This window comes from Scyliorhinus canicula, chromosome 1 (assembly GCF_902713615.1).
Source record: "Scyliorhinus canicula chromosome 1, sScyCan1.1, whole genome shotgun sequence".
Taxonomy (NCBI): Eukaryota; Metazoa; Chordata; class Chondrichthyes; order Carcharhiniformes; family Scyliorhinidae; genus Scyliorhinus; species Scyliorhinus canicula.
Genome location: NC_052146.1, coordinates 167,841,286 through 167,865,245, shown reverse-complemented (window position 1 = coordinate 167,865,245; position 23,960 = coordinate 167,841,286). Strand labels below are relative to the sequence as shown.

The following is a 23,960-nucleotide window of genomic DNA, read 5'->3' as shown; positions in this document are numbered from 1 at the left end:
CAGGGATCAGTTCTGGGTCCTCTGCTGTTTGTGATTTTCATTAATGACTTGGATGAGTGAGTTGAAGGGTGGGTCAGTAAATTTGCAGACAATATGAAGATTGGTGGAATTGTGGATAGTGAGGAGGGCTGTTGTCGGCTGCAAAGAGACATAGATAGGATGCAGAGCTGGGCTGAGAAATGGCAGATGGTGTTTAACCCTGAAAAGTGTGAGGTTGTCCATTTTGGAAGGACAAATATGAATGCAGAATACAGGGTTAAGGGTAGGGTTCTTGGCAATGTGGAGGAGCATAGGGATCTTGGGGTCTATGTTCATAGATCTTTGAAAGTTGCCACTCAAGTGGATAGAGCTGTGAAGAAGGCCTATAGTGTGCTAGCGTTCATCAGCAGATGGATTGAATTTAAGAGCCGTGAGGTGATGATACAGCTGTACAAAACCTTGGTAAGACCACATTTGGAGTACTGTGTGCAGTTCTGGTCGCCTCATTTTAGGAAGGATGTGGAAGCTTTGGAAAAGGTGCAAAGGAGATTTACCAGGATGTTGCCTGGAATGGAGAGTAGATCTTACGGGAAAGGTTGAGGGTGTGAGGCCTTTTCTCATTAGAATGGAGAAGGATGAGGGGCGACTTGATAGAGGTTTATAAGGTGATTAGGGGAATAGATAGACAGTCAGAGACTTTTTCCCCGGGTGGAATAAACCATTACAAGGGGACATAAATTTAAGGTGAACGGTGGAAGATATAGGGGGGATGTCAGAGGTAGGTTTTTTACCCAGAGAGTAATGAGGACATGGAATGCACTGCCTGTGGAAGTAGTTGAGTTGGAAACATTAGGGACCTTCAAGCAGCTATTGGATAGGTACATGGATTAGGGTAGAATAATGGGGTGTAGATTAATTTGTTCTTAATCTAGGACAAAAGTTGGCACAACATCGTGGGCCGAAGGGCCTGTTCCATGCTGTTTTTTGTCTATGTTCTATTAATGACTACGATGACCTTTACTTAACTTCGGGGTGACCGGCTCTGTGCGGGAGATAAGGCCTTTATTTGTGTCCACGTAGGTAGGTTGGAAGTCGTCAGGTTCGTCTCGGCTGGGCTCGTCCTTCAGGTAGCGATCGCGGGTCCTTGAACTTGGTTGGTTGATATGCTGCTATTGGTCGCACAGAGGCTGGTCCAAAAGATGCCGATCTCTCGATTTGCAGTTCTTCTTATTCCCCTGGGTTTACGCTTGCTTTGGGCCGGTCCTAACTCCAGATCCAATGGACAATAGGGTTTCCATCACCCTCATTGATCCTGGCCAATTAGAGGGCGGATACCTCGATGGCTAGGCGGGTCCTAGCTGTCATTGTCCCAGGCACGTATGCCTGGCCAAATAAGGGGAAGTGGCTATGGTTAAGGGTCTGGTTTAGCACACAGCTAAATCGCTGGCTTTGAAAGCAGACCAAGGAAGGCCAGCAGCACGGTTCAATTCCCGTACCAGCCTCCCCGAACAGGCGCCGGAATGTGGCGACTAGGGGCTTTTCACAGTAACTTCTTTTGAAGCCTACTTGTGACAATAAGGAGTTTTCATTTTCATTTTCATTTCATTATTCTGGTACTGTTGCTGTTCTGGGTTCCATTGTCCTGGGGAAATGGTGGTTGACCTTTAATAGGTGCAAGTTTCTGTCAGGTCTGGCTTCTTTGCACAATACACAGAGGCTGTGTACTTGTCTGTGCCTCAAGTTGACCACAATTCCCATTGTCCTTTGCAGGTGGCCATTTTAGATGGCTACATTCCGTCCTCTTGATCCTGAATGCAAAACGTGGTGGATGACAGTATTGATCCCATGTCTGTCTTGTTGGTTTTGATCACCCTTTGATCAGTAAAGGTCCTACTCTGCTCTGTCCTCAATGTCATGTGAGACTACCTTTAAGAACTGGGTGTTTTTATAGAATAACTGTAGTGGGTGTACCTTTAAGAAATGGGTGTTTATTACTGCAGTGATGTCAGAGTGTTGGTGGAGCTGGGCTGTCTGTCAGCTTTTAGTTTCACTTTGAGAGACGCTTGGGTGTGTCTGTGTTTTTTAGTTTTGTGTTAGTGTTGGAGCTGCAGTCAGCCACAGAATGTGTAATGTTGTTCTCTCTGCCCTGTAAAGACTATCTCTTGATCATTTGGTGAATTCAGAGTGATAACTGTTCTCAGTAGTGAATTTAAACCTGATGTGCTTCTGTTAAAAGGTTTTTTAAAAGTCTTATGGATGTTAAAAGGAAAGTAAGGATTACTTAGTGTTGTATTCTTTGGGGGTTGTATTTGAATTAATGGTTGCGAAGATGTTCACTATGTTTTTAAAAAAGTTACCTGGTTTCATAAATAAACATTGTTTTAATTTAAAAGCACTGTAACACTCGGTTGAATAACACCTGAAAGGCGTCGGCTGTGGAGAGTCTTTGGTGTTTTGTGCTCGGAGTTCGATAAGTCCAGCGATGATCAATATGAAGAATAGGTGTGTGCTCCCCATAACCACAATAAATTCAAAGTTAATGGTCAGGTGAACTCCATGATTCACTTTGGGGTTCTCTAAACTCTGGACCTTAACATAAAGTCATTGTACAATCTTACCTAATTCATCATTACATACATTCATTAAATCAATTCACGACTAATGGCTATTTCATTTCTAAAATTAGATTCATATAAAATATTTTAACTTAAATTCATATAAAGACAGTTGGTTTCTAACTAAACTTTCTAAACTACACTCATGCTGCTGTTTCTATATAATGAACTTATTTACAACACCAAGTTTAAAACAGCAGCACCACATTCCTTCTCCTTATCATATTTCATTAGTACAGAGGCACAAATGGCACATTTTAGCAGCGGTTGTTACAGTTGATTGTAAGTTATACATTCTTATGATAGCTTTATTGAAGTACTAAGAAGGGGGTTTGAACGGTGTATATAGTGGGGGGGGAGGCTTTTGCCTTCCATTTATGGAGTCGGAGTGTGAGGATGACAATATATATTATCGCAATCAGGAGGAGGGTCTGGACTATATAGGAGAGGGGGTTCCATTTTGCAAAGTCTTCCCACCAGGTGGGGGGTTCGGTCTCGATCTCTAACAGTTGCTGGGTGGTATCCTGACTGGAGGTGGTCTGTTGTGTGGTGGAGTTTGGGACTGGCTTGTGCCCTACTCTAATTATGTGTAGAACCAAGTTACCTTTAGTTGGTGTCCGGGGCAATTTTGTCTGATTCGGAATGTGTTCCCTGCTCTTCCCTTTAAACATCCAATTTCGGGCCACCCTTCATTAGTAAGTTCCCACCAATCTCCTTTCCCAGTTGTGCTGATGTAACATTCTGATGTGGTCCCGTTGGGCTTTCTCTACCTTGTCCTTTGGTTATTACACCCAAATAGGATGCTTCTGTTGTTTTTGACTCAGTGTCCCATGCCCACATTCCCCTGCATCTGGGGGTTTATACCATGAGCCGTCGGCTGTGGCGAGTCTTTGGTGTTTTGTGCTCGGAGTTCGATAAGTCCAGCGATGATCAATATGAAGAATAGGTGTCCTGGATTCATCCTGCGGTGTTTCTGTTTTCCATGTAATCCTAGGGAATCAAGCGTAGTGTCATGTCATTACCGTTGGTTAATATCTGTGTATGTTAGTCTTTCTCTCTTAGTTCCAATTACCCTTAATGATTGTCAACATGTGTGACTCTTCCATTTGTTTTTAAAACACATTTTTGAGAGTGCCGCAATTCAATCGTTCAAGTGTCTCACAGCTTGTGTGGTCAATGCTAGGGGTGGAGGGGGTGCTTTCTTCAACCAGTCTCCATCTTTACTAACAACCATGGGAGATTGAGGCTTTGCTTAACCAGACGAATTTCAGGGCGGCTTTACAAAGTTTCGTCCCAGGGGCAGGACACCGTTCCCAGGCTGCTTCACTGTGACACTGACTGCGGCAGGACGCCGTTCCCAGGCTGCTTCACTGTGACGCTGACTGCGGCAGGACGCCGTTCCCAGGCTGCTTCACTGTGACGCTGACTGCGGCAGGACGCCGTTCCCAGGCTGCTTCACTGTGACACTGACTGCGGCAGGACGCCGTTCCCAGACTGCTTCACTGTGACACTGACTGCGGCAGGATGCCGTTCCCAGGATGCTTCACTGTGACACTGACTGCGGCAGGACGCCGTTCCCAGGCTGCTTCACTGTGACACTGACTGCGGTAGGACACCGTTCCCAGGCTGCTTCACTGTGACACTGACTGCGAGGGTGCCGTTCCCAGGCTGCTTCACTGCGACACTGACTGCGGCAGGACACCGTTCCCAGGCTGCTTCACTGTGACGCTGACTGCGGCAGGACGCCGTTCCCAGGCTGCTTCACTGTGACACTGACTGCGGCCGATCACCATTCCCAGGCTGCTTCACTGTGACGCTGACTGCGGTAGGACACCGTTCCCAGGCTGCTTCACTGTGACGCTGACTGCGAGGGTGCCGTTCCCAGGCTGCTTCACTGCGACACTGACTGCGGCCGATCACCATTCCCAGGCTGCTTCACTGTGACGCTGACTGCGGCAGGACACCGTTCCCAGGCTGCTTCACTGTGACGCTGACTGCGGCAGGACACCGTTCCCAGGCTGCTTCACTGTGACGCTGACTGCGAGGGTGCCGTTCCCAGGCTGCTTCACTGTGACACTGACTGCGAGGGTGCCGTTCCCAGGCTGCTTCACTGTGACACTGACTGCGAGGGTGCCGTTCCCAGGCTGCTTCACTGTGACGCTGACTGCGGCAGGACACCGTTCCCAGGCTGCTTCACTGTGACGCTGACTGCGGCAGGACGCCGTTCCCAGGCTGCTTCACTGTGACACTGACTGCGGCAGGACGCCGTTCCCAGACTGCTTCACTGTGACACTGACGGCGGCAGGACACCGTTCCCAGGCTGCTTCACTGTGACGCTGACTGCGGCAGGACACCGTTCCCAGGCTGCTTCACTGTGACGCTGACTGCGAGGGTGCCGTTCCCAGGCTGCTTCACTGTGACGCTGACTGCGGCCGATCACCATTCCCAGGCTGCTTCACTGTGACGCTGACTGCGGCCGATCACCATTCCCAGGCTGCTTCACTGTGACGCTGACTGCGGCCGATCACCATTCCCAGGCTGCTTCACTGTGACGCTGACTGCGGCAGGACACCGTTCCCAGGCTGCTTCACTGTGACGCTGACTGCGGCAGGACACCGTTCCCAGGCTGCTTCACTGTGACGCTGACTGCGGCAGGACACCATTCCCAGGCTGCTTCACTGTGACACTGACTGCGGCAGGACACCGTTCCCAGGCTGCTTCACTGTGACGCTGACTGCGGCAGGACACCATTCCCAGGCTGCTTCACTGTGACGCTGACTGCGGCCGATCACCATTCCCAGGCTGCTTCATTGTGACGCTGACTGCGGCAGGACACCATTCCCAGGCTGCTTCACTGTGACGCTGACTGCGGCCGATCACCATTCCCAGGCTGCTTCATTGTGACGCTGACTGCGGCAGGTCACCGTTCCCAGGCTGCTTCACTGTGACACTGACTGCGGCAGGACGCCGTTCCCAGGCTGCTTCACTGTGACACTGACTGCGAGGGTGCCGTTCCCAGGCTGCTTCACTGTGACACTGACTGCGGCCGATCACCATTCCCAGGCTGCTTCACTGTGACCCTGACTGCGAGTGTGCCGTTCCCAGGCTGCTTCACTGTGACCCTGACTGCGAGGGTGCCGTTCCCAGAATGCTTCACTGTGACGCTGACTGCGGCCGATCACCATTCCCAGGCTGCTTCACTGTGACCCTGACTGCGAGTGTGCCGTTCCCAGGCTGCTTCACTGTGACCCTGACTGCGAGGGTGCCGTTCCCAGAATGCTTCACTGTGACGCTGACTGCGGTAGGACACCGTTCCCAGGCTGCTTCACTGTGACACTGACTGCGAGGGTGCCGTTCCCAGGCTGCTTCACTGTGACGCTGACTGCGGCAGGACACCGTTCCCAGGCTGCTTCACTGTGACGCTGACTGCGGCAGGTCACCGTTCCCAGGCTGCTTCACTGTGACACTGACTGCGGCAGGACACCGTTCCCAGGCTGCTTCACTGTGACGCTGACTGCGGCAGGACGCCGTTCCCAGGCTGCTTCACTGTGACGCTGACTGCGGCAGGTCACCGTTCCCAGGCTGCTTCACTGTGACACTGACTGCGGCAGGACACCGTTCCCAGGCTGCTTCACTGTGACACTGACTGCGGCAGGACGCCGTTCCCAGGCTGCTTCACTGTGACGCTGACTGCGGCAGGATACCGTTCCCAGGCTGCTTCACTGTGACGCTGACTGCGGCAGGACACCGTTCCCAGGCTGCTTCACTGTGACACTGACTGCGGCAGGATACCGTTCCCAGGCTGCTTCACTGTGACACTGACTGCGGCAGGACACCGTTCCCAGGCTGCTTCACTGTGACGCTGACTGCGGCAGGACACCGTTCCCAGGCTGCTTCACTGTGACACTGACTGCGAGGGTGCCGTTCCCAGGCTGCTTCACTGCGACACTGACTGCGGCAGGACACCGTTCCCAGGCTGCTTCACTGTGACGCTGACTGCGGCAGGATACCGTTCCCAGGCTGCTTCACTGTGACGCTGACTGCGGCAGGTCACCGTTCCCAGGCTGCTTCACTGTGACGCTGACTGCGGCAGGACACCGTTCCCAGGCTGCTTCACTGTGACGCTGACTGCGGCAGGACACCGTTCCCAGGCTGCTTCACTGTGACGCTGACTGCGAGGGTGCCTTTCCCAGGCTGCTTCACTGTGACGCTGACTGCGGCAGGACACCGTTCCCAGGCTGCTTCACTGTGACGCTGACTGCGGCAGGTCACCGTTCCCAGGCTGCTTCACTGTGACACTGACTGCGGCAGGACGCCGTTCCCAGGCTGCTTCACTGTGACGCTGACTGCGGCAGGACACCGTTCCCAGGCTGCTTCACTGTGACGCTGACTGCGGCAGGACGCCGTTCCCAGGCTGCTTCACTGTGACGCTGACTGCGGCAGGACACCGTTCCCAGGCTGCTTCACTGTGACGCTGACTGCGGCCAATCACCATTCCCAGGCTGCTTCACTGTGACACTGACTGCGGCAGGACGCCGTTCCCAGGCTGCTTCACTGTGACACTGACTGCGAGGGTGCCGTTCCCAGGCTGCTTCACTGTGACGCTGACTGCGGCAGGACACCGTTCCCAGGCTGCTTCACTGTGACGCTGACTGCGGCAGGACACCGTTCCCAGGCTGCTTCACTGTGACGCTGACTGCGAGGGTGCCGTTCCCAGGCTGCTTCACTGTGACGCTGACTGCGGCAGGACACCGTTCCCAGGCTGCTTCACTGTGACGCTGACTGCGGCAGGACACCGTTCCCAGGCTGCTTCACTGTGACGCTGACTGCGGCAGGACGCCGTTCCCAGGCTGCTTCACTGTGACACTGACTGCGGCAGGACACCGTTCCCAGGCTGCTTCACTGTGACGCTGACTGCGGCAGGACGCCGTTCCCAGGCTGCTTCACTGTGACACTGACTGCGGCCGATCACCATTCCCAGGCTGCTTCACTGTGACGCTGACTGCGAGGGTGCCGTTCCCAGGCTGCTTCACTGTGACACTGACTGCGGCAGGATGCCGTTCCCAGGCTGCTTCACTGTGACACTGACTGCGAGGGTGCCGTTCCCAGGCTGCTTCACTGTGACGCTGACTGCGGCAGGACGCCGTTCCCAGGCTGCTTCACTGTGACGCTGACTGCGGCAGGACACCGTTCCCAGGCTGCTTCACTGTGACGCTGACTGCGGCCGATCACCATTCCCAGGCTGCTTCACTGTGACCCTGACTGCGAGTGTGCCGTTCCCAGGCTGCTTCACTGTGACCCTGACTGCGAGGGTGCCGTTCCCAGAATGCTTCACTGTGACGCTGACTGCGGCCGATCACCATTCCCAGGCTGCTTCACTGTGACCCTGACTGCGAGTGTGCCGTTCCCAGGCTGCTTCACTGTGACCCTGACTGCGAGGGTGCCGTTCCCAGAATGCTTCACTGTGACGCTGACTGCGGTAGGACACCGTTCCCAGGCTGCTTCACTGTGACACTGACTGCGAGGGTGCCGTTCCCAGGCTGCTTCACTGTGACGCTGACTGCGGCAGGACACCGTTCCCAGGCTGCTTCACTGTGACGCTGACTGCGGCAGGTCACCGTTCCCAGGCTGCTTCACTGTGACACTGACTGCGGCAGGACACCGTTCCCAGGCTGCTTCACTGTGACGCTGACTGCGGCAGGACGCCGTTCCCAGGCTGCTTCACTGTGACGCTGACTGCGGCAGGTCACCGTTCCCAGGCTGCTTCACTGTGACACTGACTGCGGCAGGACACCGTTCCCAGGCTGCTTCACTGTGACACTGACTGCGGCAGGACGCCGTTCCCAGGCTGCTTCACTGTGACACTGACTGCGGCCGATCACCATTCCCAGGCTGCTTCACTGTGACACTGACTGCGAGGGTGCCGTTCCCAGGCTGCTTCACTGTGACACTGACTGCGGTAGGTCACCGTTCCCAGGCTGCTTCACTGTGACGCTGACTGCGGCCGATCACCATTCCCAGGCTGCTTCACTGTGACGCTGACTGCGGCAGGATACCGTTCCCAGGCTGCTTCACTGTGACGCTGACTGCGGCAGGACACAGTTCCCAGGCTGCTTCACTGTGACACTGACTGCGGCAGGACACCGTTCCCAGGCTGCTTCACTGTGACGCTGACTGCGGCAGGACACCGTTCCCAGGCTGCTTCACTGTGACACTGACTGCGGCAGGACACCATTCCCAGGCTGCTTCACTGTGACGCTGACTGCGGCAGGACGCCGTTCCCAGGCTGCTTCACTGCGACACTGACTGCGGCAGGATACCGTTCCCAGGCTGCTTCACTGTGACGCTGACTGCGGCAGGTCACCGTTCCCAGGCTGCTTCACTGTGACGCTGACTGCGGCAGGACACCGTTCCCAGGCTGCTTCACTGTGACGCTGACTGCGGCAGGACACCGTTCCCAGGCTGCTTCACTGTGACGCTGACTGCGAGGGTGCCTTTCCCAGGCTGCTTCACTGTGACGCTGACTGCGGCAGGACACCGTTCCCAGGCTGCTTCACTGTGACGCTGACTGCGGCAGGTCACCGTTCCCAGGCTGCTTCACTGTGACACTGACTGCGGCAGGACGCCGTTCCCAGGCTGCTTCACTGTGACGCTGACTGCGGCCAATCACCATTCCCAGGCTGCTTCATTGTGACGCTGACTGCGGCAGGACACCGTTCCCAGGCTGCTTCACTGTGACGCTGACTGCGGCCAATCACCATTCCCAGGCTGCTTCACTGTGACACTGACTGCGGCAGGACGCCGTTCCCAGGCTGCTTCACTGTGACACTGACTGCGAGGGTGCCGTTCCCAGGCTGCTTCACTGTGACGCTGACTGCGGCAGGACACCGTTCCCAGGCTGCTTCACTGTGACGCTGACTGCGGCAGGGCACCGTTCCCAGGCTGCTTCACTGTGACGCTGACTGCGAGGGTGCCGTTCCCAGGCTGCTTCACTGTGACGCTGACTGCGGCAGGACACCGTTCCCAGGCTGCTTCACTGTGACGCTGACTGCGGCAGGACACCGTTCCCAGGCTGCTTCACTGTGACGCTGACTGCGGCAGGACGCCGTTCCCAGGCTGCTTCACTGTGACACTGACTGCGGCAGGACACCGTTCCCAGGCTGCTTCACTGTGACGCTGACTGCGGCAGGACGCCGTTCCCAGGCTGCTTCACTGTGACACTGACTGCGGCAGGACACCGTTCCCAGGCTGCTTCACTGTGACACTGACTGCGGCAGGACACCGTTCCCAGGCTGCTTCACTGTGACACTGACTGCGGCCGATCACCATTCCCAGGCTGCTTCACTGTGACGCTGACTGCGGCAGGACGCCGTTCCCAGGCTGCTTCACTGTGACACTGACTGCGGCCGATCACCATTCCCAGGCTGCTTCACTGTGACGCTGACTGCGAGGGTGCCGTTCCCAGGCTGCTTCACTGTGACACTGACTGCGGCAGGATGCCGTTCCCAGGCTGCTTCACTGTGACACTGACTGCGAGGGTGCCGTTCCCAGGCTGCTTCACTGTGACACTGACTGCGAGGGTGCCGTTCCCAGGCTGCTTCACTGTGACGCTGACTGCGGTAGGACACCGTTCCCAGGCTGCTTCACTGTGACGCTGACTGCGGCAGGACGCCGTTCCCAGGCTGCTTCACTGTGACGCTGACTGCGGCAGGACACCGTTCCCAGGCTGCTTCACTGTGACGCTGACTGCGGCCGATCACCATTCCCAGGCTGCTTCACTGTGACGCTGACTGCGGCAGGTCACCGTTCCCAGGCTGCTTCACTGTGACCCTGACTGCGAGTGTGCCGTTCCCAGGCTGCTTCACTGTGACCCTGACTGCGAGGGTGCCGTTCCCAGGCTGCTTCACTGTGACCCTGACTGCGGCAGGACACCGTTCCCAGGCTGCTTCACTGTGACCCTGACTGCGGCAGGACACCGTTCCCAGGCTGCTTCACTGTGACGCTGACTGCGAGGGTGCCGTTCCCAGGCTGCTTCACTGTGACGCTGACTGCGAGGGTGCCATTCCCAGGCTGCTTCACTGTGACGCTGACTGCGGCAGGTCACCGTTCCCAGGCTGCTTCACTGTGACACTGACTGCGGCAGGTCACCGTTCCCAGGCTGCTTCACTGTGACACTGACTGCGGCAGGACACCGTTCCCAGGCTGCTTCACTGTGACGCTGACTGCGGCAGGACACCGTTCCCAGGCTGCTTCACTGTGACGCTGACTGCGGCAGGTCACCGTTCCCAGGCTGCTTCACTGTGACACTGACTGCGGCAGGACACCGTTCCCAGGCTGCTTCACTGTGACACTGACTGCGGCCGATCACCATTCCCAGGCTGCTTCACTGTGACGCTGACTGCGGCAGGACGCCGTTCCCAGGCTGCTTCACTGTGACACTGACTGCGAGGGTGCCGTTCCCAGGCTGCTTCACTGTGACGCTGACTGCGGCCGATCACCATTCCCAGGCTGCTTCACTGCGACACTGACTGCGGCAGGATACCGTTCCCAGGCTGCTTCACTGTGACGCTGACTGCGGCAGGACACCGTTCCCAGGCTGCTTCACTGTGACGCTGACTGCGGCAGGACACCGTTCCCAGGCTGCTTCACTGTGACGCTGACTGCGAGGGTGCCGTTCCCAGGCTGCTTCACTGTGACGCTGACTGCGAGGGTGCCGTTCCCAGGCTGCTTCACTGTGACGCTGACTGCGGCAGGTCACCGTTCCCAGGCTGCTTCACTGTGACGCTGACTGCGGCAGGACACCGTTCCCAGGCTGCTTCACTGTGACGCTGACTGCGGCCGATCACCGTTCCCAGGCTGCTTCACTGTGACGCTGACTGCGGCAGGACACCGTTCCCAGGCTGCTTCACTGTGACGCTGACTGCGAGGGTGCCGTTCCCAGGCTGCTTCACTGTGACGCTGACTGCGAGGGTGCCGTTCCCAGGCTGCTTCACTGTGACGCTGACTGCGGCAGGACACCGTTCCCAGGCTGCTTCACTGTGACGCTGACTGCGGCAGGACGCCGTTCCCAGGCTGCTTCACTGTGACGCTGACTGCGGCAGGACGCCGTTCCCAGGCTGCTTCACTGTGACACTGACTGCGGCAGGACGCCGTTCCCAGGCTGCTTCACTGTGACACTGACTGCGGCCGATCACCATTCCCAGGCTGCTTCACTGTGACGCTGACTGCGGCAGGACACCGTTCCCAGGCTGCTTCACTGTGACACTGACTGCGGCAGGACGCCGTTCCCAGGCTGCTTCACTGTGACGCTGACTGCGGCAGGACGCCGTTCCCAGAATGCTTCACTGTGACGCTGACTGCGAGGGTGCCGTTCCCAGGCTGCTTCACTGTGACGCTGACTGCGGCAGGACGCCGTTCCCAGGCTGCTTCACTGTGACGCTGACTGCGAGGGTGCCGTTCCCAGGCTGCTTCACTGTGACGCTGACTGCGGCAGGACGCCGTTCCCAGAATGCTTCACTGTGACACTGACTGCGAGGGTGCCGTTCCCAGGCTGCTTCACTGTGACGCTGACTGCGAGGGTGCCGTTCCCAGGCTGCTTCACTGTGACGCTGACTGCGGCAGGACGCCGTTCCCAGGCTGCTTCACTGTGACACTGACTGCGGCAGGTCACCGTTCCCAGGCTGCTTCACTGTGACGCTGACTGCGGCAGGACGCCGTTCCCAGAATGCTTCACTGTGACACTGACTGCGGCAGGACACCGTTCCCAGGCTGCTTCACTGTGACGCTGACTGTGGCAGGACGCCGTTCCCAGGCTGCTTCACTGTGACGCTGACTGCGGCAGGACGCCGTTCCCAGAATGCTTCACTGTGACGCTGACTGCGGCAGGACACCGTTCCCAGGCTGCTTCACTGTGACGCTGACTGCGGCAGGACACCGTTCCCAGGCTGCTTCACTGTGACGCTGACTGCGGCAGGACGCCGTTCCCAGGCTGCTTCACTGTGACACTGACTGCGGCAGGACACCGTTCCCAGGCTGCTTCACTGTGACACTGACTGCGGCCGATCACCATTCCCAGGCTGCTTCACTGTGACACTGACTGCGGCAGGTCACCGTTCCCAGGCTGCTTCACTGTGACACTGACTGCGGCAGGACACCGTTCCCAGGCTGCTTCACTGTGACGCTGACTGCGGCAGGACGCCGTTCCCAGGCTGCTTCACTGTGACCCTGACTGCGGCCGATCACCATTCCCAGGCTGCTTCACTGTGACGCTGACTGCGGCCAATCACCATTCCCAGGCTGCTTCACTGTGACGCTGACTGCGGCAGGACGCCGTTCCCAGGCTGCTTCACTGTGACACTGACTGCGGCAGGACACCGTTCCCAGGCTGCTTCACTATGACGCTGACTGCGAGGGTGCCGTTCCCAGGCTGCTTCACTGTGACGCTGACTGCGGCAGGACGCCGTTCCCAGGCTGCTTCACTGTGACACTGACTGCGAGGGTGCCGTTCCCAGGCTGCTTCACTGTGACGCTGACTGCGAGGGTGCCGTTCCCAGGCTGCTTCACTGTGATGCTGACTGCGGCAGGTCACCGTTCCCAGGCTGCTTCACTGTGACACTGACTGCGGCAGGACACCATTCCCAGGCTGCTTCACTGTGACGCTGACTGCGGCAGGACACCGTTCCCAGGCTGCTTCACTGTGACACTGACTGCGGCAGGACGCCGTTCCCAGGCTGCTTCACTGTGACGCTGACTGCGGCCAATCACCATTCCCAGGCTGCTTCACTGTGACGCTGACTGCGGCAGGACGCCGTTCCCAGGCTGCTTCACTGTGACACTGACTGCGGCAGGACGCCGTTCCCAGGCTGCTTCACTGTGACACTGACTGCGGCAGGTCACCATTCCCAGGCTGCTTCACTGTGACACTGACTGCGGCAGGTCACCATTCCCAGGCTGCTTCACTGTGACGCTGACTGCGGCAGGTCACCATTCCCAGGCTGCTTCACTGTGACGCTGACTGCGGCAGGTCACCATTCCCAGGCTGCTTCACTGTGACGCTGACTGCGGCCGATCACCATTCCCAGGCTGCTTCACTGTGACGCTGACTGCGGCAGGTCACCATTCCCAGGCTGCTTCACTGTGACGCTGACTGCGGCAGGTCACCATTCCCAGGCTGCTTCACTGTGACGCTGACTGCGGCCAATCACCATTCCCAGGCTGCTTCACTGTGACGCTGACTGCGGCAGGTCACCGTTCCCAGGCTGCTTCACTGTGACGCTGACTGCGGCAGGACACCGTTCCCAGGCTGCTTCACTGTGACCCTGACTGCGAGGGTGCCGTTCCCAGGCTGCTTCACTGTGACGCTGACTGCGGCAGGACGCCGTTCCCAGGCTGCTTCACTGCGACACTGACTGCGGCAGGACGCCGTTCCCAGGCTGCTTCACTGTGACGCTGACTGCGGCAGGACACCGTTCCCAGGCTGCTTCACTGTGACACTGACTGCGGCAGGACACCGTTCCCAGGCTGCTTCACTGTGACGCTGACTGCGGCAGGTCACCCTTCCCAGGCTGCTTCACTGTGACACTGACTGCGGCAGGTCACCGTTCCCAGGCTGCTTCACTGTGACACTGACTGCGGCAGGACACCGTTCCCAGGCTGCTTCACTGTGACGCTGACTGCGGCAGGACGCCGTTCCCAGGCTGCTTCACTGTGACCCTGACTGCGGCCGATCACCATTCCCAGGCTGCTTCACTGTGACGCTGACTGCGGCCAATCACCATTCCCAGGCTGCTTCACTGTGACGCTGACTGCGGCAGGACGCCGTTCCCAGGCTGCTTCACTGTGACACTGACTGCGGCAGGACGCCGTTCCCAGGCTGCTTCACTGTGACGCTGACTGCGGCAGGACGCCGTTCCCAGGCTGCTTCACTGTGACACTGACTGCGGCCAATCACCATTCCCAGGCTGCTTCACTGTGACGCTGACTGCGGCAGGACACCGTTCCCAGGCTGCTTCACTGTGACGCTGACTGCGGCAGGACGCCGTTCCCAGGCTGCTTCACTGTGACGCTGACTGCGAGGGTGCCATTCCCAGGCTGCTTCACTGTGACGCTGACTGCGAGGGTGCCATTCCCAGGCTGCTTCACTGTGACGCTGACTGCGGCAGGACACCGTTCCCAGGCTGCTTCACTGTGACACTGACTGCGGCAGGACGCCGTTCCCAGAATGCTTCACTGTGACACTGACTGCGGCAGGATGGCGTTCCCAGAATGCTTCACTGTGACGCTGACTGCAGGATACCCGTCCCAGTTATTTCACCAAAGATTTGCATCATAATAGGCAAACATGTTTTACCTTGAACAAATCATAACTTTCATGTGTTAGCCCAGATTGTGCCAGATTGTTCAATGTTAAAGGTTCAATTTGGCGGAGTGGGCTGAATCCAAAGAGAATTTCTAATTGTGAGTTTCTGAATCTAATGAGCCGATTGCAACCAACAATGCACAGCGCTAAAAGACAAATTATCTGGTATAACTCATCATGCTGATAACCATCCGTGTGACACATTTTACCTCTTTTGCCGAAATGTCTGCCACTGTTGTCCTGAAATATATCTCAAGAGTATTTGCTGACCTTTCTTATCACATGCAAAACCGAGCCAAGTCCAGTTTAGACACCAAGACCTGGACTTTAAACAAATCACACCATTCCTTTTCCTGCCTCACTCTCGTAGCAGGTGGAAGATAGTTGGGCATAGGGTTAATGTAAAATGTAACTAATCCAGTTCATGCCCTATGTGGTCTAATAATAAGGCCTAACTAAACTGGAGTTCTGTTTACTGGGTCTCAATTCTCACCTCACTTTGTTGTCAAAAATGAAATTGATTTATTTTCTTTCACAACCCACGTTTCAATGCAGACGAGTTTAAATTGGAACTGGCAGTCAGGGTTCATTTTAATAAAAAATTCAACTTTTTTTTCCTCAAACACATGTACTTCAATTCATAATCAGCACATTATGTAGTTTTCTTATGTTTGTAAATCCAATTTTTAAAACTTTGCATCCCACTTTAATCTATGGTAACTATTCAATCGTTCAAGGTTTGACACAGCAGCCCTTGGAAAATGTCTGGAAATTTGCAGCTTGCAAGGAAGTTGTGCCCCCTTTGGCTGACAAGACGCCTTGTAGTCTAATCCCACTTTCCAGTTTTTGGTCCATAGCTTTGTAGATTACATCATTCAAATACATATCCAAGCAGTTCTTAAATGTTATGGCGGGTTGGAGTCTTTCATTGGGTCACTGTCTGTGGTCACTGTCTGTGTGGAGTCTGCACGTTCTCCCCCTGTGTGCGTGGGTTTCCTCCGGGTGCTCCGGTTTCCTCCCACAGTCCAAAGATGTGTGGGTTAGGTGGATTGGCCATGCTAAATTGCCCGTAGTGTCCTAATAAAAGTAAGGTTAAGGGGGAGGTTGTTGGGTTACGGGTATAGGGTGGATACGTGGGTTTGAGTAGGGTGATCATGGCTCGGCACAACATTGAGGGCCGAAGGGCCTGTTCTGTGCTGTACTGTTCTATGTTCTATGTTCTATTGTGAGACTGAGTCATGTTATAGATAAGTGGAGTGTTTCCTGTCATGGGGGCTGTTTGGAATTTGTGCTGTATCTCACGATGCCAGTGTCATTACTTATGAGTCATGGAGTCACTCAGCACAGAAAAGCCATTCGGCCCATCAAGTCTAAGCTGGTCAAAAACAGCCACCTAACTATTTTAACCCCATTTTTCAGCACCTGCTCCCTAGTCTTGAACGCCTTGGCATCGCAAGTGCACATCTAAATACTTCTTAAACAATATGCGGGTCACTGCCTCCACCACCCTTTCAGGCAGCAAGTGCCAGACTCCCACCACCCACTGGGTAAAAACGGTTTTCTTCACATCCCCTCGAAACCTCCTGCCCCTTACCTTAAATCTATGTCCCTGGTCACTAAGGGGAAAGGTTTCTTCCTGTCTACTCTATCTCTGCCCTTCAATGTTTTATACATCTCAATCATGTCCCCCTTCAGTCTCCTCTGCTCCAAGGGAAACAATCCCAGTCTACCCAATCTTTCTTTTTAAAACTCTCCAGCCCAGGCAACACCCTGGTAATTCTCCTCTACACCCTTTCCAGTGCTATCACATCCCTTCTATAATGTAGATTCCAGACCCACACACCGTATTCTAGCTGAGCCTAACCAACCTTTTATACAGTTCATTGGCTAATAAAAGGAAGTATACCATATTCCTTCTTATCCTCTGTATTCACCTGATCTGCTACCTTAAGGGAATGATGTACATGCAGATCAAGGTCCCTTGGATCTTTGGTGCTTCCCAAGGTCCTGCCATTTATCATGTATTTGCTTGCCTTGTTTGTCCTGCCCAAGTGCATCATCCCCCACTTATCCAGCTTAAATTCCATTTGCCACCAATCAGCACATCTGACTAGTTTGTCTATATCCTCCTGTAATCTAAGGCTATCCTTCTCTCTATTTCCAACCCCACCAATTTTTGTATCATCCACACACTAACACTCCGATTTAAATCATTTATATAAACTGCAATCAGCAAGGGCCCAACACTGATCAATGGGGGATCCCACTCGTCACGGGCTTCCAGTCAGAAAACCACCCCTCGATCACCCTCTGCTTCCAGCTATTCAGCCAATTTTGGATCCAATTTGACAAATTTCCTTGGATCCCAGAGGCTCTTACCTTCGCTGTCAGTCTCCCACGTGGAACTGTATCAAAATCCTTGCTGAAGTCCAAGTAGACTACGTCAAATGCATTTCCCTCATCTACACACCTGGTCACCTCTGGAAAAATTCAATCTAGTTGGTCAGACATGACCTCCCATTAACAAAACCATGATGACTGTTCTTGATTACTCCCTGCCTCTCCAAATGCAGATTCATTCTGTGCCTCTGAATTGTTTCCAATAGTTTCCCCACCACTGAGGTTAGATTGACTGGCCTCTAGTTTCCTGGTTTATCCCTTCCTCCCTTCTTGAATTATGGTTCCATATTGGTTTCCTCCAGTCCCCCGGCACCCCTCCTGTGGCCAGGGGGGAATTGAAAATTATTGCTCCTGCTATTTCCTCCCTTGTCTACTTTTAATCCTGCCAGACCATTTTGAACTTCCTCTCTGTTAGTTTCTTCAATTTTATTATAGTCCTTCTCTCTGATTTCTATACACAGTGTCCCTCTCACGAGTGAACACTGACAGAAAGTATTCATTTCGAACCCTACCTACATCCTCTGGCTCCACACACAAATTACCGCTGAGGTCCTTAATGGGCCCTGCTCTTTCTTTAGTTATCCTTTGACCCTTAATGTACTTGTAAAACAACTTCATATTTTCCTTTATGCTACCTGCCAGTATCTTTTCATGTTCCCTTTTTGCTGTCCTAATTTCCTTTTTTAAGTTCCCTTTTGCACATTCTATACTCCATTAGGGCTTCTGCTGTTTTGAGCTCTCGATATCTGCCATAAGCCTCCCTTTTACTTTTTATCCAATGCTGTATATCCCTCGATATGCAGGGTTCACTGGATTTGTTGGACCCACCCTTTTTCTTGATTGGAGCATGTTGGCCCTGTACTCTCCATGTTACCATCTTGAATGCATCCCACTGTTCTGGCACAGATTTACCTAAAAGTGTCTGCTTCCAATCAACTTGGGTCAAATCATATCTGGTCTTATTAAAATCGACCTTTCCCCAGTTTAGAACATTGATTTCAGGACCATCCTTGTCCTTTTCCACAACAATCTTGAATCTAATGCAGTTATAAACGCTGTCTGCCAGATGCTCCCTCACTGATATTTCAACCATTACCCAGTTTTGTTGCCTAAAATAAAGTCCAGCACCGCTCCCCTTTGTAGGACCTTTTACGTACTGATGTATTTTGCGGCGGAGTGGACTGGATATTACACCTCGGATCCGAGCATTGAATACCGAGCAGGGAAGTTATGCTTAACATAAGAACATAAGAACTAGGAGCAGGAGTAGGCCATCTGGCCCCTCGAGCCTGCTCCGCCATTCAATTAGATCATGGCTGATCTTTTGTGGACTCAGCTCCACTTTCCGGCCCGAACACCATAACCCTTAATCCCTTTATTCTTCAAAAAACTATCTATCTTTACCTTAAAAACATGTAATGAAGGAGCCTCAACTGCTTCACTGGGCAAGGAATTCCATAGATTCACAACCCTTTGGGTGAAGAAGTTCCTCCTAAACTCAGTCCTAAATCTACTTCCCCTTATTTTGAGGCTATGTCCCCTAGTTCTGCTGTCACCCGCCAGTGGAAACAACCTGCCCGCATCTATCCTATCTATTCCCTTCATAATTTTAAATGTTTCTATAAGATCCCCCCTCATCCTTCTAAATTCCAACGAGTACAGTCCCAGTCTACTCAACCTCTCCTCATAATCCAACCCCTTCAGCTCTGGGATTAACCTAGTGAATCTCCTCTGCACACCCTCCAGCGCCAGTACGTCCTTTCTCAAGTAAGGAGACCAAAACTGAACACAATACTCCAGGTGTGGCCGCACTAACACCTTATACAATTGCAACATAACCTCCCTAGTCTTAAACTCCATCCCTCTAGCAATGAAGGACAAAATTCCATTTGCCTTCTTAATCACCTGTTGCACTTGTAAACCAACCTTCTGTGACTCATGCACTAGCACACCCAAGTCTCTCTGAACAGCGGCATGCTTTAACCTTTCAAAACGTTCTGGTTAAACCCTAAATAGTTATTGCACCCAGTTCTGGTTACCATACTTTAGGAAAGATGTGAAGGTCATTGAGAGGGTGCAGAAGAGATTTACCTGAATGGTTCCAGGTATTGGTGGGTTTCGTTGCATGGTTAGGTTGGAAGGGATGGTTCTGTCTGGAGCTCAGGGAGATTTAAATATTTGAATAGTGGAGTGAAAGATTATGGCAAGTTTAGGTAAACTAGATAAAGAAAAACTCTTTCCATTAGTTGAAGGTGCAAGGGTGGCAGGTGACGGCATAGTGAGTTCTCAGACAAAGGGAACAATTTTGACCTATGGTCAATCGTGTAATAAAGGCAAAATTGATCAAATATATGTTATACACCAACCCCGATCTTCATGCCCACAATTGGTAAAAGAGCTGATCATGATTTTTACAGCACAGTATTTCATTTTCTTTTTCTTTTTTTTTGCAGCTGAGAATGTTGCCAAGAAATGGGACATCAATCGGGAAGCACAGGACAAGTTTGCTGTACAGTCGCAGCAAAGAACTGAGATGGCACAGAAAGCAGGATATTTTGAGAAGGAAATTGTCCCTGTATCTGTCCCATCTAGAAAAGGTATTTGTGCGATTCCTCGTGGGAGGTAGTTCGATCGGCAACATTGACCTTCGTTAGCTCTGATTTTTGGGGTGGAGGAACTCCATCAAATAACTCCTGCCGTACTCTTCTGAAAGTGTTGCCTAACATTGGGGTGTTAATACTTGACCCTAAATGTACATTTCCGCTCTGAAGAAGTCATATGAACTCAAAACTTTAAATCTATTTCTCTCTCCACAGGTGCTGTCAGACCATATGGATTTTTCCAGAATGTTTCCTTTTCTTATTTATATACTTTCATTTGTCAGAGTTGACAGCACAGGTCACAGGTCAATTAGTTGTGAAGAGGGCACCTCAACCAAACCAAAGTGTAGGTTGATCTTTCCAAGTGTTCATTTCAATTTGCCCTTCCAGCAACAGCCACTGCATTGCAGTTAGTGGCTGAGCCTTTCCCTCAATTCATGCAAAACCAATTTCATCAAACAGATCAACATGAAGGTGCAGAATGAACCTTGGGTCTTCCTGGTCTGCAACATTTAACAGCAAATTACCTCTGTAGTCACTATGAAAGCCTACAACCACACACAGTCCACAAAGGAAAGGGATGACGCAGATAAAGTCATCCAGGAGGAACACTGAGATATTGGACAGGATAATCATGAAGCGAGAAGTACTTGAAGGGTGGAATCCTTAAAAGTTGATAAATGGCTTGGGCCAGATGGATTGTTTCCGAGGCTGCTGAAGTTGTGCAGGAGGAGATAGCAGATGCTTTGAGGATGATTTTTCAATCCTCACTAGATGCAGGGGAGGTACCAGGGGACTGGAGAATTGCAAACATAGTTCCATTGTTTAAAAACGGATCAAAGGAAATCCCAAACAATTATAGGCCAACGTCTTAGATTGGTGGTGATAAATAGTAGAATCAATCCTGAGAGATAGGATTAACTATCGCGTAGAAAGGCATGGACTAGTCAGGAATAAACAAAGAACAGAGAAAAGTACAGCACAGGAACAGGCCACTCCCCTCCAAGCCTGCACCGACCATGCTGCCCGTCTAAATTAAAACCTTTTGCACTTCCGGGGTCCGATCCCTCTATTCCCAGTCTTTTCAAGTATTTGTCAACTTGCCTCTTTAAACGCCACTGTCATATCTGCTTCCACCACTCCTCCAGCAGCGAGTTCCAGGCACTCACCATCCTGTTTTAAAAATTTTTTTTTAAATCTCCCTCGCACACCTCCTCTAAACTTTGCCCCTCATGTCCCCTAGTAATTGACTCTTCCACCGTGAAAAAAAGCTTCGGAGTATTCACTCTGTCCATGCTCCTCATAATTTTGTAGACTTTTATCAGGTCGCCCCTCATCCTCCATTGTTCCAGTGAGAACAAACCAAGTTTATCCAACCTCTCCACAGAGCCTAATACCCTCCAGACTAGGCAACATCCTGGTAAATCTCTTCTGTACCCTCTCCAAAGCCTCCACATTCTTCTGGTAGTGTGGTGACCAAATTGCTTCTTATTTATAGCACAGAATGAGGCCATTCGACCCATCATGTTTGCACTGGCTCTCGAAAGAGTTACCTAGCTTGCCCCATTCCCCATCTCTGTAGCCCTCTAATTTCATCGCTTTCAAATATATATCCAGCTCTCTTTTGAAACCTCCTATGGAATCCCACCTCTACCACTCTCCCAGGCAGTGCTTCCAAACCCCAACAACTCTTGAGTAAAGAAATTTCTCCTCATCCCTCCTGGCCTCCACATCGAAGAGCCTCCCCAGATCTGCATCCCTGAATCTTGGAGCCGGTCTCCTCGGCATCATTGTTGCGAGCTGTGTGGGGTTGACTGAGCAAGTGCTGCTCGACCTTGTTAGTGAGGGGGCTGGCGAGCGCAGACCCGGCAAATTGGCTGGCGAGCCGTCATTTGTGGCGAGAAGCCTGTGGGGCTCATTAAGTGGACCAATTAACGTTGAATAGCGCTGCCGGCGAAGCGCCGGGAAACGCGCGACAGTTCTACTCGATACCACACTTAGAAATCTTTCCGAAGAATCGCGCCCAATGTCACCCTGCTCCAAAAGCAAAATTATTAGGGTTTGGTTAATCCTAGATGCTCACTCCTGAAGTTAAACATCTATAGTTGTCTGTTGTGTCTCCACAAGCTAGACATGGCTGGAATTTTCCATTCTGAAGGCTTAAAGTGTAGCAGCGGGCGAGAAAGTTGGTGCCATGTCAGATCATTTATCTTTCAGCTCATTATGTATGCATAAAAGGGGCGGCATGGTGGCACAGTGATTAGCACTGCTGCCTCACAGCACTGAGGACCTGGGTTCGATTCTAGCCCCGGGTCACTCTCCGTGTGGAGTTCTCCCTGTGCCTGTGTAGGTCTCACCCCCACAACCCAGAAAGATGTGCAGGGTAGGTGGTTTGGCAATGCTGATTTGCCCCTTAATTGGAAAAAAAAAAGAATTGGGTACTCTTAAGTTTATTTAAAAAATAGAAAGAAAAATTTAAGCATAGGGCAGCACAGTAGCATGGTGGTTAGCATAAATGCTTCACAGCTCCAGGGTCCCAGGTTCGGTTCCTGGCTGGGTCACTGTCTGTGTGGAGTCTGCACGTCCTCCCCGTGGGTTTCCTCCGGGTGCTCCGGTTTCCTCCCACAGTCCAAAGATGTGCGAGTTAGGTGGATTGGCCATGATAAATTGCCCGTAGTGTCCTAAAAAAAAGTAAGGTTAAAGGGGGGGGGTTGTTGGGTTACGGGTATTGGGTGGATACGTGGGTTTGAGTAGGGTGATCATTGCTCGGCACAACATCGAGGGCCGAAGGGTCTGTTCTGTGCTGTACTGTTCTATGTTCTATGTTCATAGACGGGCAGCTTGTAGCGGGGTGGTCTGGGCTTCATTCGTCCTTATAGGGTTGGAGTGCCGGGTACTCGGACACACAAATTCACTCTGCCGCCCAGGACATCTTGTGGCAAATACTGGGTTGGCCCCGAGAAGAACCAAACTATCTGCCTCAAAGTTCCGTGACATGTACACGGGGAGTCTCCTCCAGGCAGTCAAGGACCGGCAGACGATCCTCTGTCTCTGTGAAGGGAGCGAGGAGACCACGAACCTCAGAACGCAGGCTAGGAAGGAGGTCGCCTGGGAGGTGAGTGTCTGCAGATCTCTGCGAGGACCACTATCCAATGCCAGAAGAGGACGAATAATCTCATCCACTCTGTCAGAGCATGTCAATCTTCTTCTCAACTCATACTCTCATCAGGCAATCGTGCATTCACAGGGTTAGAGTCCACCAGGATTGTGCTCACCACCAGTGCAAGGAACATTATCGCTGATTCTCTCACACACACTTTAACATCATTAACTCTTGTGACATGCTCCATAAGGGCAGGAATGATTAGTATCTGTTTTTGCATCCGACCTGCTCATTATCTGTACATCTGACTTTATGGAAGACAAGATCACTTACAAGAGGGCCATTCCGATGTGTTTCCTGATATGGTGAAGAAGGCAACCTGACCAGCCATGGAAGTTGTTTGAGAAAAATTGCAATGCACCCTGTTTTCAGGGATGTGTGTGCTGGGTATTAAAGTGCTTGTCTCGACTTCCAATGGCAGTCATGGAGTGAGTGGTCGCATATTTGGCAGCTCCCGCTCATGGTGGTCTTTTTGTGGCCTTTGCCCCGGTTTGTAGCAGGAACTTTGGAGGAAAAGGTATAGGTGTAAGAGCAGAAGAGAGTGACCCCTAGTTTATGGAGCTGCGGACTGAAGTGCCTGGAAAAAAACAAACCAGTTGAGGTGAGTGAGGGGTGGGCAATGCACGCGGAGATGGCGGATTGGCAGGGGCAGGGTCTGCCGCTGCCTGCCCAGTGGTCGATGGAGCAGTTGGTGAGCTTCTTGAACGAGAAGTTCACCCACTAGCGGAAGGAAAGTTTGGAGGACCTGGCCCGGGCGGTGGTCTCGATCAAGGCGGTGGTTGACCACATGAAGACGAGACTGGCAGCCCAGGGACAGGTGATGCAGAGGCTGGATGAGCTGGTGG

At 52.9% G+C, this 23,960-nt stretch overlaps 1 protein-coding gene across 2 annotated transcripts in view; it reads left to right on the top strand.

Moving 5' to 3' along the window:
* Positions 1–23,960, top strand: part of acat2 (acetyl-CoA acetyltransferase 2) — a 127,180-nt gene that overhangs the window by 71,501 nt on the left and 31,719 nt on the right. For both annotated transcript variants that reach the window (XM_038802295.1, XM_038802302.1), the window contains exon 5: positions 19,806–19,949. In XM_038802295.1, the coding sequence (XP_038658223.1) occupies positions 19,806–19,949 (144 nt within the window). The remainder of the gene's footprint in view (positions 1–19,805; positions 19,950–23,960) is intronic.